Source organism: Hyla sarda, chromosome 3, assembly GCF_029499605.1.
Source record: "Hyla sarda isolate aHylSar1 chromosome 3, aHylSar1.hap1, whole genome shotgun sequence".
NCBI lineage: Eukaryota > Metazoa > Chordata > Amphibia > Anura > Hylidae > Hyla > Hyla sarda.
Window position 1 is genome coordinate 409,824,341 of NC_079191.1, and position 16,991 is coordinate 409,841,331.

Here is a 16,991-nt window from a genome sequence, read left to right on the forward strand (position 1 = left end):
ATAGTTATTAGCTTCTGAAGTTGAGTTGTTGTTTTCTGTCTAACTGCTCTCTGATGACTCACGTCCCGGGAGCTGTGCAGTTCCTATGGGGATATTCTCCCATCATGCACAGCTCCTGGGACGTGACATCATCATTGAGCAGTTAGACAGAAAACTTCAGAAGCTAATAACTATTGGAAGGATTAAGATTTTTTAAATAGAAGTAATTTACAAATCTGTTTAACTTTCCGGAGCCAGTTGATATATATATATAAAAAAGGTTTTGCCTGGAATTACAATGTGTATCATGGAGGAGACCTAAAAAGACATGTACTGTTTGCTTTGAAATTCTAGTTAATGGGGTGAAAAGAAAAAAAGAAAAAGAAAATAAAAAGAAAGAAAATAAAAAGTGAAAAAACAAAAAAAGAAAAAACTGCTGCGTAAAGCACATTTTATTTGGATCAGTGTCGGGAAGTCTGCTGCATGATGAGGAAATCAGGAAATCGATCCTATGATCACAGCTTTATCTCAACTATTTGGATGATTTATAGAAATTGCTGCTGTATATGAAACAAGCTTTTCTCTTAATTGAACGCGCCAAAAAAAAAAAAAAATAAATAAAAAGCTGGAAAAAAGGTCATAAAAACCTAAATACATAGTAATACCAAGTAGAGAAGTAATGATTAAGATATAAATCAAGACAAGTACGATCTCCACTTACAAGAATAATAATAATAATACGACCACTGCTTAAAAAAAAAGTGCAATTCTCGGGCGTCCGCAGCACTTTAGCAGATGTATTCTCGTTGTTTCGAATCTTTTTATTTTGTTTTCCCGAAGGAGTTTTCACATGTCTGATGTCTTAAAATCCCCCCCCCCTCTCCAATTACCAGAAAGAAAAAAAAAAGCAGAACTTGTTGTTTTTTTAACCTTTCCCTTTCATAACGAAGGAGAGAAGAAAGGAAACCGACATGTTCACTATGAACAGGACTATGACAGAAATGAAGAAACTTGGTAGAGTAGTCACGATTTTAAATCTTTTAGAACTTAAAGGGGTACTCCGGTGAAAACCTTTTTTCTTTTAAATCAACTGGTGGCAGAAAGTTAAACATATTTGTAAATTACTTCTATTAAAAAATCTTAATCCTTCCTGTACTTATCTGCTTAATACTACAGAGGAAATTTCTGTTCTTTTTGGAATGCTCTCTGATGACATCACGACCACAGTTCTCTCTGCTGACGTTATTATAATATTAATAATGCTTTATTTATTGTTGTCCTTAGTGGGATTTGAACCCAAGGCCCCAGCGCTGCAAGGCAGCAGTGCTAACCACTGAGCCACCATGCTGCCCTTAGCATACAGCTGCTATGCATGGTTGCTAAAATGGACAGAGAGGTCAGCAGAGAGCACTGTGCTAGTGATGTCATCAGTGTTCCAAAAAGAAAGGAATTTCCTCTGTAGCCTTCAGCAGCTAATAAGTACTGGAAGGATTAAGATTTTTTAATAGAAGTAATTCACAAATGTTTATCTTTCTGCCACCAGTTGATTTAAAAGAAAAAAGGTTTTCACCGGAGTACCCCTTTAATGTACACAGCTCCTATACAGACTCTTGTGTCTCCATAGTAACAGACTACGAACACACTATGTAGTCCTGATCCTTTACATCACTCAATACATCGCACAAATCAGCTCTTAAGATTTCTCCCAGACAAGACTTCTCTGCAGAACAAGCAAACCTACATTTAGGCTCCAATCTCCACCACTTTACAAGCTCCCCATGTGTATTGCCTCACACAGTAATACCCACTGTGTGTCCCCACATAGTAGTTTGGCCCCCTCTGCACCCCTAAATATAGCTATAGGCCCCCAAATATAGTTTCCAGGCCCCAAAATCCCCAATATATTAGTTGTAGGCCACCATACTGTCCCACTTTGGTGGCCCACATCTTCTCTGGTCTGGGGACCTCTTGCAATGGCTGAAAGCAGTAGGTCCCCGGTCTGCAGGAGCTCCCAAGCTGATGGTCACTGCCCACAGTAGCCTGATGCCCTTGTTTATCCTCTGTCGTCCTGCTCCGCTCCTTACTGCAGTGACATCACCCTAGTATTTCTTTTAAAGTGGCCTTGGCCAGTGGTTGCAGCCTCCATTACTGTTTTGTTTTAGTTTTCTTCAAGTACCCCCTGGGGGTAGTTGTACCCCAGGTTGGGAACCACTGCTTTAAGGTGTATAAGATATTGATTGGACTAGTTGAATTTCAGCATTTAATCCTTTGTTCTTACATGGGATAAGTAGCTGGCAGCATCTTACTCCCTTTTCCTTTCTGAAAACCCATGGACTTCTGGCAATACAGAGTTTGCACGTCTATAGGGTGAACATATATCCGTCAGTTGTTAAAGGTCTACGGGCAGATGCCGATTGGTGGCCAGACTCACATATTGATGGCATATTGTCAGGGTTACGCTCACACACACATAATCTGCTGCAGATTTCACGTTGCGGATTTGAGCAATATAAACAGCTGAAATACACAAAATCAAATCTGCAGCAGAATATGTCCGTGACTGTACCCCAAGAGTAGGTTATTAAAGGATAAGCCAAGAAAATCCCATTAATGAGGGGGCTGTCTTTAGAATTTCTTTTATAAATTATATTTTTAGAAGCAAACCAACACAACAGCTGAAAGAAGGGTTTATTAAACAGCTTACAGTTCGCCCGCCATCAGTCGGCCGGGTGAATAATCTGACACGTGAGGATTCTGAATGGCATTTCTGTGCTAATATCGTTGAACCAAACGCCACCCACCACTTCCTTCCTTTGTGTGCACCAGCGGGTGCAGAATATCCTGACTTCACAGAATTCTGCCCACATGGCTTCTCATCTACCTGATGTAAAGATCTCACACAATCCCGACACAGGTTAAGAATAAGATCTACAGGAATGGAACCAGCATCACCTGCACAAATACAGAACTATGGACATTTGGCAACATTTTGAGATCTTTGTATCTCACAGATAAGGGTTGTATCAATATATATTAAAAAAAAAATTTACAAAAATATTATATATTTTTTATTTTTATTTTTAACACTCCAAAGGGTCGCTGATAAACGTCAGTTCTTCTAATCCTGGATAACCCATATTCAATCACTGTAAGCCAAAGGTTGGTTCGGCTGACCGTTCTCTCTCCCGACCTCCCCATACACATGAACATTCGGCACAGTCACATGTTCTCTATGGGGAAGGGAAAAAAAAGCCAGTAAGACAGCTCTGGCAGCGGCTTATCCCTCCCTAAACAATTAGTTGCGGTGTTAAAAATCAAACATCCAACCTTTATAGGAGACACTATAAACTTTATGGTTCGCAGACTTTAAAGGGGTTATCCAGAAAAAAAAATAAAAAAAAATTATATATATATATTTTATATATATATATATATATATATATATATATATATATATATATATATATTTATATATCAACTGGCTCTAGAAAGTTAAACAGATTAGTAAATTATGTCTATTAACAAAAATCTTAATCCTTCTAATAATTATCAGTTGCTGAAGTTCTTTTCTGTCAGGCAACAGTGCTCTCTGCTGACATCTCTGCTTTGCTATAGGGATTTGCTTCTACTCTGGACAGTTCCCGAGACATGTGTCATCAGAGAGCACTTAGACAGAAAAGAACAACTCAGCTTCAGCAGCTCATAAGTACTGAAAGGATTAAAGGAGAACTCCAGACCATAAAAATTGTCCCCCATAGTGCCGGCAGGCTCCGGTCTCCGCCTAAATCCACTTTCTGGTTGCCGGTGGTTGGATGAATCAGCCAATCACCAGCCGCAGCGCAGTCCGACAGTAAGGGCTCATTCACACAGCGCAATTTTTCCACTGGATTCTGCTCGGAAATTGCAAAGCAGCAGCCTTGCATTGCTTTCAATGGTATTCAGCTGCACTGTGCATACAGCAGAATTTCCATGGCAGAAATTTAAATTCCAGTCTCCGCAGTAAGAAAGAACACGCTTTCTTTCTTTCAGCGGAATCCTCTCAGAAATGCATTGCAGTCTCTGGATATGGCATCTTAGTCTTCACTCCGGATGATTAAAGTAGTACTCAGGGTAGAGGGGATATGTTTTTCCATCCCGAAGAACAGGGGATAAGTGTCAAAGCGTTGGGGGGGTCTGACTGCTAGGACCCCCAGCCATCTCACATACGGGGCCCGGGTTCTCCTAAATAGAGCGTACCGACCACCGCACATGCAGCTCTATGGAGAGTCTGAGATTCCCGAATGTAGTGCTCCGGCTCTCCCATAGAGATACATAGAGTGGGCATGGTGGCCATCGTTTCGTGTGGTGGTCGACATGCCTTATTTAGGAAGTGAGGGGGGGCCCTGCAGAGGAGATTGCGGTGGTCCAAGTGTTCAGACCCCCCACTATCTGACACTAATTGCCTTATTCCTTAGGATAAGGGATAAGCTTTCCAATCCTGGAGATCTCCTTTAAAGGGGTACTCCACTGGAAAACATTTCTTTTTAAATCAACTGGTGCCAGAAAGTTGAACAGATTTGTAAATTACCTCTAATAAAAAAATCTAAATCTTTCCAGTACTTATCAGCTGCTATGATCCACAGGAAGTTCTTTTCTTTTTGTATTTCCTTTCTGCCTGACCACAGTGCTCTCTGCTGCCACCTCTGTCTATTTTAGGAACTGTCTGGAGCAGGATAGTTTTCTATGGGGATTTGCTCCTACTTTGCACAGTTCCTAAAATGAACAGAGGTGACAGCAGAGAGCACTGTGGTCAGGCAGAAAGGAAATTCAAAAAGAAAAAGAACTTCCTGTGGATCATAACAGCAGCTGATAAGTACTGGAAGGATTAAGATGTTTTAATAGAAGTAATTTACAAATCTCAGAGCAATCCAACAAGTTGGGGAAGGGTACTCCAGTTCCACAGACTATTAAAATAATGAACGTTAATCCATTACATCTTGTAATCCAAACCAGACAAAAAACAAAACATAAGGTGCTCAAGTGAGTTAAAACCCACGTGCACCGACGGGTTTCAAACTATAAAGCTCATAGTCATGGCATAAGGTCCGCTCACTATCAATGACTATATACTGAAGTGCCGATCAGAATTCAGATGCTCCTCCTCCCCAAACGGAACTTCTTCCATCCGGAAGGACACCTAGGCGGTTGCATACACATAAAGCCCAGAGACTAAACTGAAACCTTTGAACTATGTATCAATACTTCAAATTCGACAGGTAAATATAAAGAATGATTAGTATATATACTAGATTGTTCTTCTAATTCATGCCCAGTAGATACCTTGTATCAAGCGCTAGTATCCAAAAGCCTTCTCTTTTCAGCAGTGCCCAAGACCAGTCTCCACCCCTTAGTGGTGGGTGAACTCGTTCAATGCCGCATACCCCCAAGCAAGACGTATCACCTTGATGAAATTCAGCGATGTACTTAGATAAACCAGAAATAGAATGTGAAACAGAAAACGCATCTGAATTATGGAAGTGTTCATAGATGAGTCTTTTGAATTTTCTTGTAGTGCAACCTACGTATTGTATATTACACAATTTACATGTCTATATATATATATATATATATATATATATATATATATATATATATGAAACTATATATATATGAAAATGTTTGCGTATGTATGAATGTGTGTATGAATGTGTGTGTATGCATGTGCGTGTGAGTGTGCGTGTGCATGTGTGTGTGTATGTGTGTGTGTGTGCGTCTGTATGCGCGTGTATGTGTGTATGTCTGTGTGTGTGTGTGTGTATATATGTCTGCGTGCGTGTGTGTATGCGTGCGTGTGTGTATGCGTGCGTGTGTGTATGCGTGCGTGTGTGTATGCGTGCGTGTGTGTATGCGTGCGTGCGTGTGTGTGTATGCGTGTGTATGTGTGTCAGCATCACATCCAAACGGATAAAGATATTAACATGAAACTTGGTACACGTTACTAATATGACAACAACAAACACAGGATCGGTAAGAACTTTATCGTTTGAAACGCCTCGGCACACGTGGGTTATAACTCACTTGAGCACCTTATGTTTTGTCTGTTTTGGATTTTAAGACGTAATGAATTAAAGTTAATTATTTTTACCCTCCGTGGAGCTGGAGTACCCTTCCCCCACTTGTTGGATTGCTCTGTGATAAACCAAGGACATTGCTTGGCGTTTCCTCCTGTGCTCCCTGCAAATGAACCCTTCTCTGTTTGAACATATAATTTGGTTAGCTGAAGTTTTTTTTTTTACCCCTTTTTTTAATTTACAAATCTGTTTTACCTTTCTGGCACCAGTGGATTTAAAAAAAATATAAAAAATTTCCAATGGAGTACCCCTTTAAGTTGGTGCCTGCCGTGCACAGAATGAAATACAGGGCGTACATTGTGCAGTGTCATGGGACCCTTAGGTTATGATCACAAGTTTAAACTTTTTTGTTTTCCTTTTTGTGGCACATTATTTATTTTACATAGTTTTTGTCATTCTTCAACATACACTAGTGTTTTATGCAAATCATGTCTCTGTGATTTTTACGTGCTCTGAAGAATTTACATGTTAAAAAAAACACATGAAATGAGATAATTCTGTCCAAAATAACTACCATGCACCTTCCTACTGAGTTCACCGGAGGAAAAGGGCAGGTCTTGGGGTGTCAAACTGCAATTTTAATGGGGGAGATTTTTTATCAAAACCGGTCCAGAGGAAGCGTTGCCCAGTTGCCCATAGCAACCAATCAGATCGCTGCTTTCATTTTGCAGAGGCTTTGTTAAAAATGAAAGAAGCGAGCTGATTGGTTGCTATGGGCAACTTGGCAACTCTTCCTCTGGACAGGTTTTGATAAATCTCCCTCAATGTCTCTAAATATACTCCAAAAATATGTATGAACAAAGCCTAAAAGTGAGACCGGGAAGTGCAGACAAATTAACATTTTTATTTGTATTTTATTGTGAGACTTTATTGCTACTTATGGAAGTAGCAAAATTTACATTTTTAATCGGTATTTTATTGCTACTTACTGAATGATTACATTTTCCAGATATCGAGAAAACCAATTTAAAAAACAGTGACAACCAATAAAAAAAAATACCTTGACAATTTTTGGCAATGAACTTCTAAAGCAGTGCCTTACCAACCAGGGTGACTCCAGCTGCTGCAAAACTACAACTCCCAGCATGCCCGGACAGCCAAAGGCTGTCCGGGCATGCTGGGAGTTGTAGTTTTGCAACAGCTGGAGGCACCCTGGTTGGGGGTCTGTCCATTTTCCAATGCTCATGGGATGACAATGCTCCAGTCATACCTACATGTGAAGGACAATGGAGGGGCTGCCTGGTAGATGGGGCTGATTTATGGACGCCCCTCTGTCCTGTTGTCACAGATTATGTCTGTCAAGACGTCCTCCATAAATAAAGCTCGTACAGTTGCAGAGGGTTTAGGGGGGGGATTCTGCCTGCCCCTGCCTATAATCTCTGTAGAGATCAGAGGGGAGCCTGCCGTCCTCCTGTGATGGACATCACCACATGGGCAGACGCCACCACAATACAAGCTGTTGTGCAGATGGCACGCCGGGTGCGGAGGCTAAAGGTCCGTGTGATGACAGTAAATGAATGAAGGAGTTTGCACACACGGCACAGGGGTCTTCCATGCAGAGGTGGAGACCAATCTGTATTGTGGGGACAACATTGTGGCATTGAGAACACAGTTAGGCTTTGTGCATATGGTACCTGTATGGCAGCATAACAGAGACCCTCCGGCCATCAATGAGCTCGGTTGTATAGTGCCAAGGGTGCATGCACACTACGTTTTTGCAATACAGTTCCCGAACCAGGTTTTTGATGAAAAACGGATTCCTGAAAACCAGACTAAACTGTTCAAAACGTGTGTACAAATTTTAGCCCATATACGGTTTGAAAAATGATGTCCAGTTGTATTAGTTTTTTAAAGAAAAAAAACGTATGTGTTTAACTTTTCACTCCGTTTTTAATAAAGTTTCACTTGTTTGATTGAAATACCAAGAAAAAAAAACTGTGCAAGGTGAAAACCCATATGGTGCAAACCGGATGGAACCGTACGCACATACGGTTCTGTACGGTTCAAATTGACTCATGTAAAAAAAAAAAAAAAAAACGTATACGGTTTAATTCAGTTTTTCACCCAGACCAAAAAAACGTGGTAGACTACGGTTTTTGGTCCGGGTAAAAAAAAAAAAAAAAAAAAGGACAAAACAGTATAAGACGCAAAACCGGATGATGCACTTGACATATGGTTTACAAGGTTACGTCAATGCATACGTTTTTTTTACATGAAGTGGTATACGGGAACTGTATAGCAAAAATTTGGTGTGCATGCACCCTAAGGCTGGATTAACATCTCGTTTTTGCAATACGGTTCCCGTATCAGGTTTTTTGTTAAAAAAAAAAAAAAAAAAAGTATGTCTGTTTTAAACCATATACAGATGTCCGGTTGCATACGGTTTAATACGTTTTTTGAAGAAGAAAAAAAAAAAAAGGATACAGTTTTATGTTTGTCCTTGAATAAAGTTCTTCTTGTTCTATTTATGGGAAGAACTTTTGGCGTGCACTGCGCATGTGCAAGCTGCAAAACCGTATTGTGCACACCGGATGGAACTGTACACACATACGATTCAGTACGGTTCCCATAGACCACCATTTAAAAAAAAAAAAACGTATACGGGTTGTATCCGGTTTTTCACCCGGACATGAAACCGTAGTAGACTACGGTTTGATGTACGGGAAAAAAAACGGATAAAACCGTAAATGGTGCAAAACATACACAACAGGATCCTATGGTTGACATACCGTTTTCTACAAAATGTCTATACATACGGTTTGCAATACGGTTCCATACTTTTTTTTTCACTGGAACCGTATTGCAAAAACGAGATGTGAATGCAGCCTTACCCAGGGTTTCCCAACCAGGGTGCCTCCAGATGTTGCAAAACTACAACCCTGGTTGGGAAACACTGGCCTAACCTACAAAAGATTGACACTAATATAATCAATATAGAGTCTTAATCGGAAATTTTTTTTTTATACAAGACAAAAATAGCCCTCCCATCGGGAGGGCTATTTTTGTCTTGTATCATTTTTTTTCAATAAAGATTCTGGGGGAGATTTATCAAAACCTGTGCAGAGGAAAAGTTGCCCAGTTGCCCATAGCAACCAATCAGATCGCTTCTTTCATTTTGCAGAGGCCTTGTTAAAAATGAAAGAAGAAATCTGATTGGTTGCTACGGGCAACTGGGCAACTTTTCCTATGCAAAGATTTTGATAAATCTCCCTCAGAGCAGTGGTCTCCAACCTGCGGACCTCCAGATGTTGCAAAACTACAACTCCCAGCATGCCCGGACAGCCGTTGGCTGTCCGGGCATGCTGGGAGTTGTAGTTTTGCAACATCTGGAGGTCCGCAGGTTGGAGACCACTGCCTCAGAGTATATTTATTATATTACAGTGTCAATCTTTTGTAGGTTAGGTCTTGTATTTGATTGACATGTAGGCTCTGATTTACTCAGAGTGTTGTGTAGGTTTCTTTTTGGGTATTAATTCCCTACAATTTTTTTTCCACGGTATTTACTTAGGTTTCCCTACATTTTTAATTTATTTTCATATTTTTTTTTTTTTTTTTTTTTTTTTTACACATGCTCTGATCTGTAGGGAAATCCACCACATATTCTGTGGAAACCTTAGTAAATATGGGTTGGGTTGTTTTTTTTGTGAAATTGTTGGGGACATGCCCCTTTTTGGTGACCCCGCCCCCTTTCTTCGGGTTCTCTCAGTAAAATGGAGAGATATGGATTTTAATTTTTTTTTCAACTCTGGCGCAGACAGAATTTATGGCGCACAACCTGACAAAATATGTCGGGTTTGCAATAGTACATGAGGGCCATTGTGTAGCTGGACTGTAGGTTGATACCGTGTGTGTATAGTGGCCTGCTGACCATCTCAGGCGAAGGAACGAGGGATCGGGAAGATTGGACTTCTCACAACCCCAATCTTCATCTGTGTAGAGAAGAAAGAGCGTCCCTACCTCTGGAGGACCTGACTAGAGATGAGCGAACTTACAGTAAATTTGATTCGTCGCAAACTTCTCGGCTCGGCAGTTGCTGACTTATCCTGCATAAATGTGTTCAGCTTTCAGGTGCTCCGGTGGGCTGGAAAAGATGGATACAGTCCTAGGAAAGAGTCTCCTAGGACTGTATCCACCTTTTCCAGCCCATGGGAGCACCTGAAAGCTGAACTAATTTATGCAGGAAAAGTCATCAACTGCCGAGCCGAGAAGTTCGTGACGAATCAAATTTACTGTAAATTCGCTCAAAAATTTGTTAAATCAACTGGTGCCAGAAAGGTATACAGATCTGTAAAATACTTCTACATAAAAATCTTATTCCTCCCAGTACTTATCAGCTGCTGTATACTACAGAGAAAGTTGTAAAGTTCTTTCCAGTCTGACCACTGTGCTCTCTGCTGACACCTCTGTCCATGTCAGGAACTGTCCAGAGCAGGAGAGGTTTGTTATGGGGATTTCCTCCTGCTCTGGACAGTTCCTGATACAGAGATGTCAGCAGAGAGCACTGTGGTCAGACTGAGAAGAACTACACAACTTCCTCTGGAGCATACAGCAGCTGATAAGTACCAGAAGGATTAAGATTTTGATAAATATATAGAAGTAATTTACAAATCTGTACAACTTTCTTGGACCAGTTAATTTGATAACATGTGTTTTCCACCGGAGTACCCCTTTAAGCCTTTACCTTGTTGTGGATTGGCCTTCCGCTGTCACATTCACATTGTGGCGTTTTTCCGCCGCTAAGATAAATCCACCAAAAGAATGAATGCTTGTTCATGGAATTACGCGTGAACTGCATTTCTGTCAATGGCCTCAGTGCAGGTACGCACGGTCCTAGCACCAAATGTTTTTGGCAGTGGCCGCTCAGCCGAAATCTCCGGGCAGAATTCTTTATCATTATTTCCCTGCGGAGATTCCGTGGTGTGAACACACCCTTACACAGGAAACTAAATTGATCTGAACAAGCACTGTGTAATACTTTTTCTCTCTTGCGGAGGCTCTGCAGGAAACTGGACGCTTATGCTCAGTTCCGTGCAAAAATTCTGCTTCGGAATTCTGGTGCAGCAGAGTGCTATTGTTGTGAATGGTATTCCGCTGCACAGTGCGCACTACTGAATTTTTTGCGGCAGAGACAAATTGCCACAGTAATTTAAATAATTCGGCAGATCTGCTCAGAAATGCATTACTGTCAATGGTGACAGCATATATATATATATATATATATATATATATATATATATATATATATATATATATATATATATATACGAGCGATTTAGCGTTGATTCAATCAGGGCTGCTGTGGCCCGGAATTTTTTGGGAATGTCAAGGTTGTGTTTTGCAACTCTGCTTCAAAAGAACTAAACTGAAATACCACGCAGAACCTTAAAGGGGTTATCCAGGAAAAAACTTTTTTTTTTTAATATACGGTATATATCAACTGGCTCCAGAAAGTTAAACAGATTTGTAAATTACTTCTATTAAAAAATATTAATCCTTTCAGTACTTATGAGCTTCTGAAGTTAAGGTTGTTCTTTTCTGTCTAAGTTCTCTCAGATGACACCTGTCTCGGGAACCGCCCAGTTTCGAAGCAAATCCCCATAGAAAACCTCTTCTAAACTGGGCGGTTCCCGAGACAGGTGTCATCAGAGAGCACTTCGACAGAAACAACAACCTTAACTTCAAAAGCTCATAAGTACTGAAAGGATTAAGATTTTTTAATAGAAGTAATTTACAAATCTGTTTAACTTTCTGGAGCCAGTTGATATATATAAAAAAAAGTTTTTCCTGGATAACCCCTTTAAGACCGGTGTGGCACTGTTTCTGAAAGAATGCAGCTATGTTTTTCTAATTCTGGATAACCCCATCCATAAGTCCAAAGATGAGAAACCCCTTAACAGTAGTAATATACGGCACTGCACCTGTATTTGTACGTATCTGCTACACGCGGCTCACATGGTTTCTCCGACACGTACAGAGAAAGTTCTTCTAAATATAGATCCCCTCTTAATGCATGGAACCGCAGTCCTATGTGTCATACTTCATATATAGAACACCTGATGCAAGAGCCAGTCTCTGTAAACAGGGTCTAAATCTGTGGTCTCCAGATTGTGAACCTCCAGCTGTTGCGAAACTACAACTCTTAGCATTGCCGAACAGTTGTAGATTTACAGTTTGGTGCAGAAACACTCCTTCAGGCTGCGTTCACATGGCCGTCTAGACCCATCCCGATCTTCTCCCGTCAAAAATAAAAAACGGACTTTAAAAAAAAAAAAAACAATAATGGATGCAAACGGATGTTATCCGTTTGTATCCATTTGGGCCAGTTATTGTTCAATTAAAAAAAAAATATATATATTTTTTTTTGTTCTGAGCATGCTCAGAAGAAAAAAAACGGATAAAAAAAAAAACGGACTGGAAAAATGGATGCAAACGGATGACATTAAAGGCTCATCAGTTTTCCATAGACTTCAATGTTAAATTTACTGTATCCATTTTTCTTCCGTTTTTTTTCACGGAAGAAAAAATACTGAATGTGCCGTTTTTTCTGCCGTCAAAAAAAATACGAAAATGAGGGTAGACTGGTACAAACGGATGTAAACGGATTGTAAAAAAATACCATTGACATGAATGGGATTTTTTAAAGCCATTTTTAATCCGTTTACAGTCTGCAAGAACGGTACCGAAACGAGAAAAAAAAAAAGGGGACAGATGAAAAGCTCCCTGGACCCTAGGTCCCCAGTGTGCCTCCAGCTGGGCAAAACTACAACTCCCAGCATGCCCGTATGCTGGGAATTGTATTTTTGCAACAGTTGGAGGTCCTCAGTTTGCTTGGGAAACACTAAGTCTCCAGGGTGCCTCCAGCTGTTGCAAAACTACAGCTCCAAGCATGTCTGGACAGCGAACAGCTATCGGGTATGCTGGAGACCCGCTCGAAACCTAGTGCCAATGGACCTTCAACTGTTGCAAAACTACAATTCCCAGCATGCTCGACAGCTGTTAGTTGACCGGGCATTCTGGGAGTTGTTTTGCAACAGCTGGAGGCCCACTGATTGGGAAACACTCATTCAGAGCCTAGGTTACCAGTATGCCTCCAGTGTAAAAACTACAACTCCCAGCGTGCCCAGACAGCCAAAAGTTGTCGTTTTGCAACAGCTGGAGGCAGACTGGTTGGGGAAACACTGGTCTAAATCAACTGAATGTGTAGTGCGTATGCAAAAAAAACTCACTCTGCTGCACCAACCTGCACCCCCCCCCCCCAACCCCTCGCACATACCCGAGTCCCTTTCTGATTAGGCAGCACATTCCAGCTCTGTCAGTATATGGGGTCTGCGCAATTTCTGGCGGTAATAACTATTATTCATGGTTAATCCTACAAGGAAGAGAGTTTCTAGGAATTTTACGACACAGAGAATAAAGTTATATGTACAGGCACAGCAGAGAGGAGTTTGTCACTTGGCAATGTGCGTGTTTACGCAGCACTGCAAAATGACAGAGCCGGCTCTGCTACGTCTAACCGTGTTAAAAGAAGTAAAAAAGTTACCATTGCTTAGGTTGTTCCCGAGCGTGGAGGAAAAGCCCGCAGGCGTGAGGTCAGGCAGGCTGGCTTCCATCCTGGCACCTATTTCACACGTTGCTAAAGTCGAAATTTGTCAACGTTTCCTCGCAATCCCTCCAGAGCTTCACAGCAAATCCCAGCGCGCTGCGACAGACGTCATACTTTGAATTGTGAGGAAATCCTCTCGGCCCAGATGGCCTACCACAAAGCACTTCTGTATTGGCACAAAGAGAAAGGCTCCACAAGACACTGCTGCCCTACCCGTTTCCTCTGTGCTCCGGCTCAGGCGAAAGAGAGCAAGAGGCTGGATGGGGAGGAGACAGTCAAATCTCACTTTGGTGCTAGTAATGAGAGTCAAATGTCAGGAGTCCAGGCACACAGTCATCCTGACATGCAGATGCCTTTCCCTTACTACACCGCCTATCACTTACATGAAAACACTTGAAAAATATAACACCCCCCCCCCCCCAGTGACTGCCATCTGTACAGGGCAGGACTCTGTGCCCTTGCATTAGTAAGTGAAAAAAATTAAATACATTATATATATATATATATATTTATTTTTATACACACACACTGCTCAGAAAATAAAAGGGAACACAAACAACACAATGTAACTCCAAGTCAATGACACGTCTGTGAAATCACACTGTCCACTCAGGAACAACACTGATTGACAAACAATTTCACATGCTGTTGTGCAAATGGAACAGACAACAGGTGGAAATTATAGGCAATTAGCAAGACACCCCCCAATAAAGGAGTGGTTCTGCAGGTGGTGACCACAGACCACTTCTCGGTTCCTATGCTTCCTGGCTGATTTTTTGGTCACTTTTGAATGCTGGCGGTGTTTTCACTCTAGTGGTAGCATGAGACGGAGTCTGCAACCCACACAAGTGGCTCAGGTAGTGCAGCTCATCCAGGATGGCACATCAATGCGAGCTGTGGCAAGAAGGTTTTGCTGTGTCTGTCAGCGTAGTGTCCAGAGCATGGAGGCGCTACCAGGAGACAGGCCAGTACATCAGGAGATGTGGAGGAGGCCGTAGGAAGGCAACAACCCAGCAGCAGGACCGCTACCTCCGCCTTTGTGCAAGGCAGAGCCCTGCAAAATGACCTCCATCAGGCCACAAATGTGCATGTGTCCACTCAAACGGTCAGAAACAGACTCCATGAGAGCGGTATGAGGGCCCAACGTCCACAGGTGGGGGGTTGTGCTTACAGCCCAACACCGTGCAGGACGTTTGGCATTTGCCAGAGAACACCAAGATTGGCAAATTCACCACTGGTGCCCTGTGCTCTACACAGATGAAAGCAGGTTCACACTGAGCTGGAGTCTGGAGACGCCGTGGAGAATGTTCTGCTGCCTGCAACATCCTTTGGCATGACCGGTTTGTCGGTGGGTTATTAATGGTGTGGGGTGGCATTTCTTTGGGGGGCTGCACAGCACTCCATGTGCTTGCCAGAGGTAGCCTGACTGCCATAAGGTACCGAGATGAGATCCTCAGACCCCTTGTGAGACCATATGCTGGTGCGGTTGGCCTTGGGTTCCTCCTAATGCAAGACAATGATAGACCTCATGTGGCTGGAGCATTGATGCTATGGACTTTCCTGCCTGTTCCCCAGACGTGAATCCGATTAAGCACATCTGGGACATTTTCTGCGCTTTTACAACCGGACCTAAAACCATGGTCGACCACGGTTTTAGGTGCGGGGGAAAAGCGCATACGGGGCAAAAATTAGCCGACCGGTCGGCTCATTGAGATTAATTACATACAAGCAAGTGTTTAGCTCTCCCCTGTCGTATGCGCTCCCGTTTTTGGGGGAAAACGTAATGGGAACCCAGCCTAACTACACTACTGGTGACATATTTTAATCATGAATGTCAACGAGGGACTCGTGTTCATCTTTTCCCTAAGGCTTCAAAAAAGTCTTATGGAGCTGTTTTTTTCCCCCTGCACTTTTGTGCATGATTTTTTTTGGGGGGGGAAACAATAGAAAAGTTCTGCAGCCACCTCTGCTGTCACATGACAAAAAAATATAGCACTTTATTTAAATTATCGGGACATCACTTTAGAAGACTAAAAAGGCAGAATACAGGAAAATAAAGTAAAAATAAATAAATAAAATAGCCAAATAGCTCACTCAGCTCTGCTACATCTATATGCAACAATTTGATTAAAAAGATAAATCCATATACAGTTTATATTACCGTTAAAAATACACACATATTAGAGAAATATTTTCTCATATTAAATATTGATGTGTTAAGCCTTATGGAGGTGTCACTTTCGCATTTGCTGCCAATGTATGGTAGTAGAAGCTAGAGGCTTAAAGGGACAGGACTTTTTAAAAAGTAGAACACATGTCAGCCCAGGGGCATGAAAAGCTTGTGATCCATCTAAACTAGCACTGAAATGAGCATGCTGGGATATGTAGTACATCTAGTGCAGCGTTTCTCAACCAGGGTGCCTGCAGCTGCTGCAAAACTACCACTTCCAGCATGCTCGGACAGCCGTTGGCTGTCCGGGCATGCTGGGAGGTGTAGTTTTACAGCAGCTGGAGGCCCCTTGGTTGGGAAACACTGACCTAGAAGAGTGGATAACATCAAACCACTGATTCCAGATCACTAGATTACGATCGCACAAAAAAATAAATAAATAAATAAATAAATAAATAAAAATGGTAGATTTAGGATTTTTTGCACCAATATGGAAACTAGGGATCAACAGATTATCGGTTTGGCCGATATTATCGATTTTGGACGTAATCGGCAATTACCTTGACGATAATCCGATAATGCCCCTCCCCCTGCACCGCCCCGCTAAGCCCAGCACCCCCCACCACCGCGCCGGCCCGAGACCACCACCGCCGCTGCCCCATTGCCTCCCCCATTCCCGGTTTTATAATTACCTGTTCCCGGGGCATGGGCTACTTCTGGCTCCTGCGGCGTCCTGTGTTAAGCTGTGCACTGCGCAGGAGGATGCCGCCGGACAGTGCGCACAGTGACAGCTCAAGAGGAGGACGCCGCCGGACAGTGACAGCTCAAGAGGACGCCGCCGGACAGTGCGCACAGTGACAGCTCAGGAGGACGCCGCCGGACAGTGCGCACAGTGACAGCTCAGGAGGACGCCGCCGGACAGTGCGCACAGTGACAGCTCAGGAGGACGCCGCCGGACAGTGCGCACAGTGACAGCTCAGGAGGACGCCGCCAGACAGTGCGCACAGTGACAGCTCAGGAGGACGCCGCCGGACAGTGCGCACAGTGACAGCTCAAGAGGACGCCGCCGGACAGTGACAGCTCAGGAGGACGCCGCCGGACAGTGACAGCTCAGGAGGACGCCGCCGGA

The 16,991-nt window shown here is 42.5% G+C and overlaps 1 protein-coding gene across 7 annotated transcripts in view; it reads right to left on the bottom strand.

Moving 5' to 3' along the window:
- EML4 (EMAP like 4) overlaps nt 1-16,991 on the bottom strand; it is a 227,630-nt gene that overhangs the window by 109,874 nt on the left and 100,765 nt on the right. The window contains exon 1 of one of the 7 annotated variants that reach the window (XM_056568164.1): nt 13,630-13,918. The exons of 5 other annotated variants lie outside the window; for them this stretch is intronic. In XM_056568164.1, the coding sequence (XP_056424139.1) occupies nt 13,630-13,699 (70 nt within the window). In that variant the 5' untranslated portion in view covers nt 13,700-13,918. Of the gene's footprint in view, nt 1-7,723; nt 7,790-13,629; nt 13,919-16,991 lie in introns of those variants that run through there. One more of the 7 variants, XM_056568165.1, reaches the window with a different exon arrangement.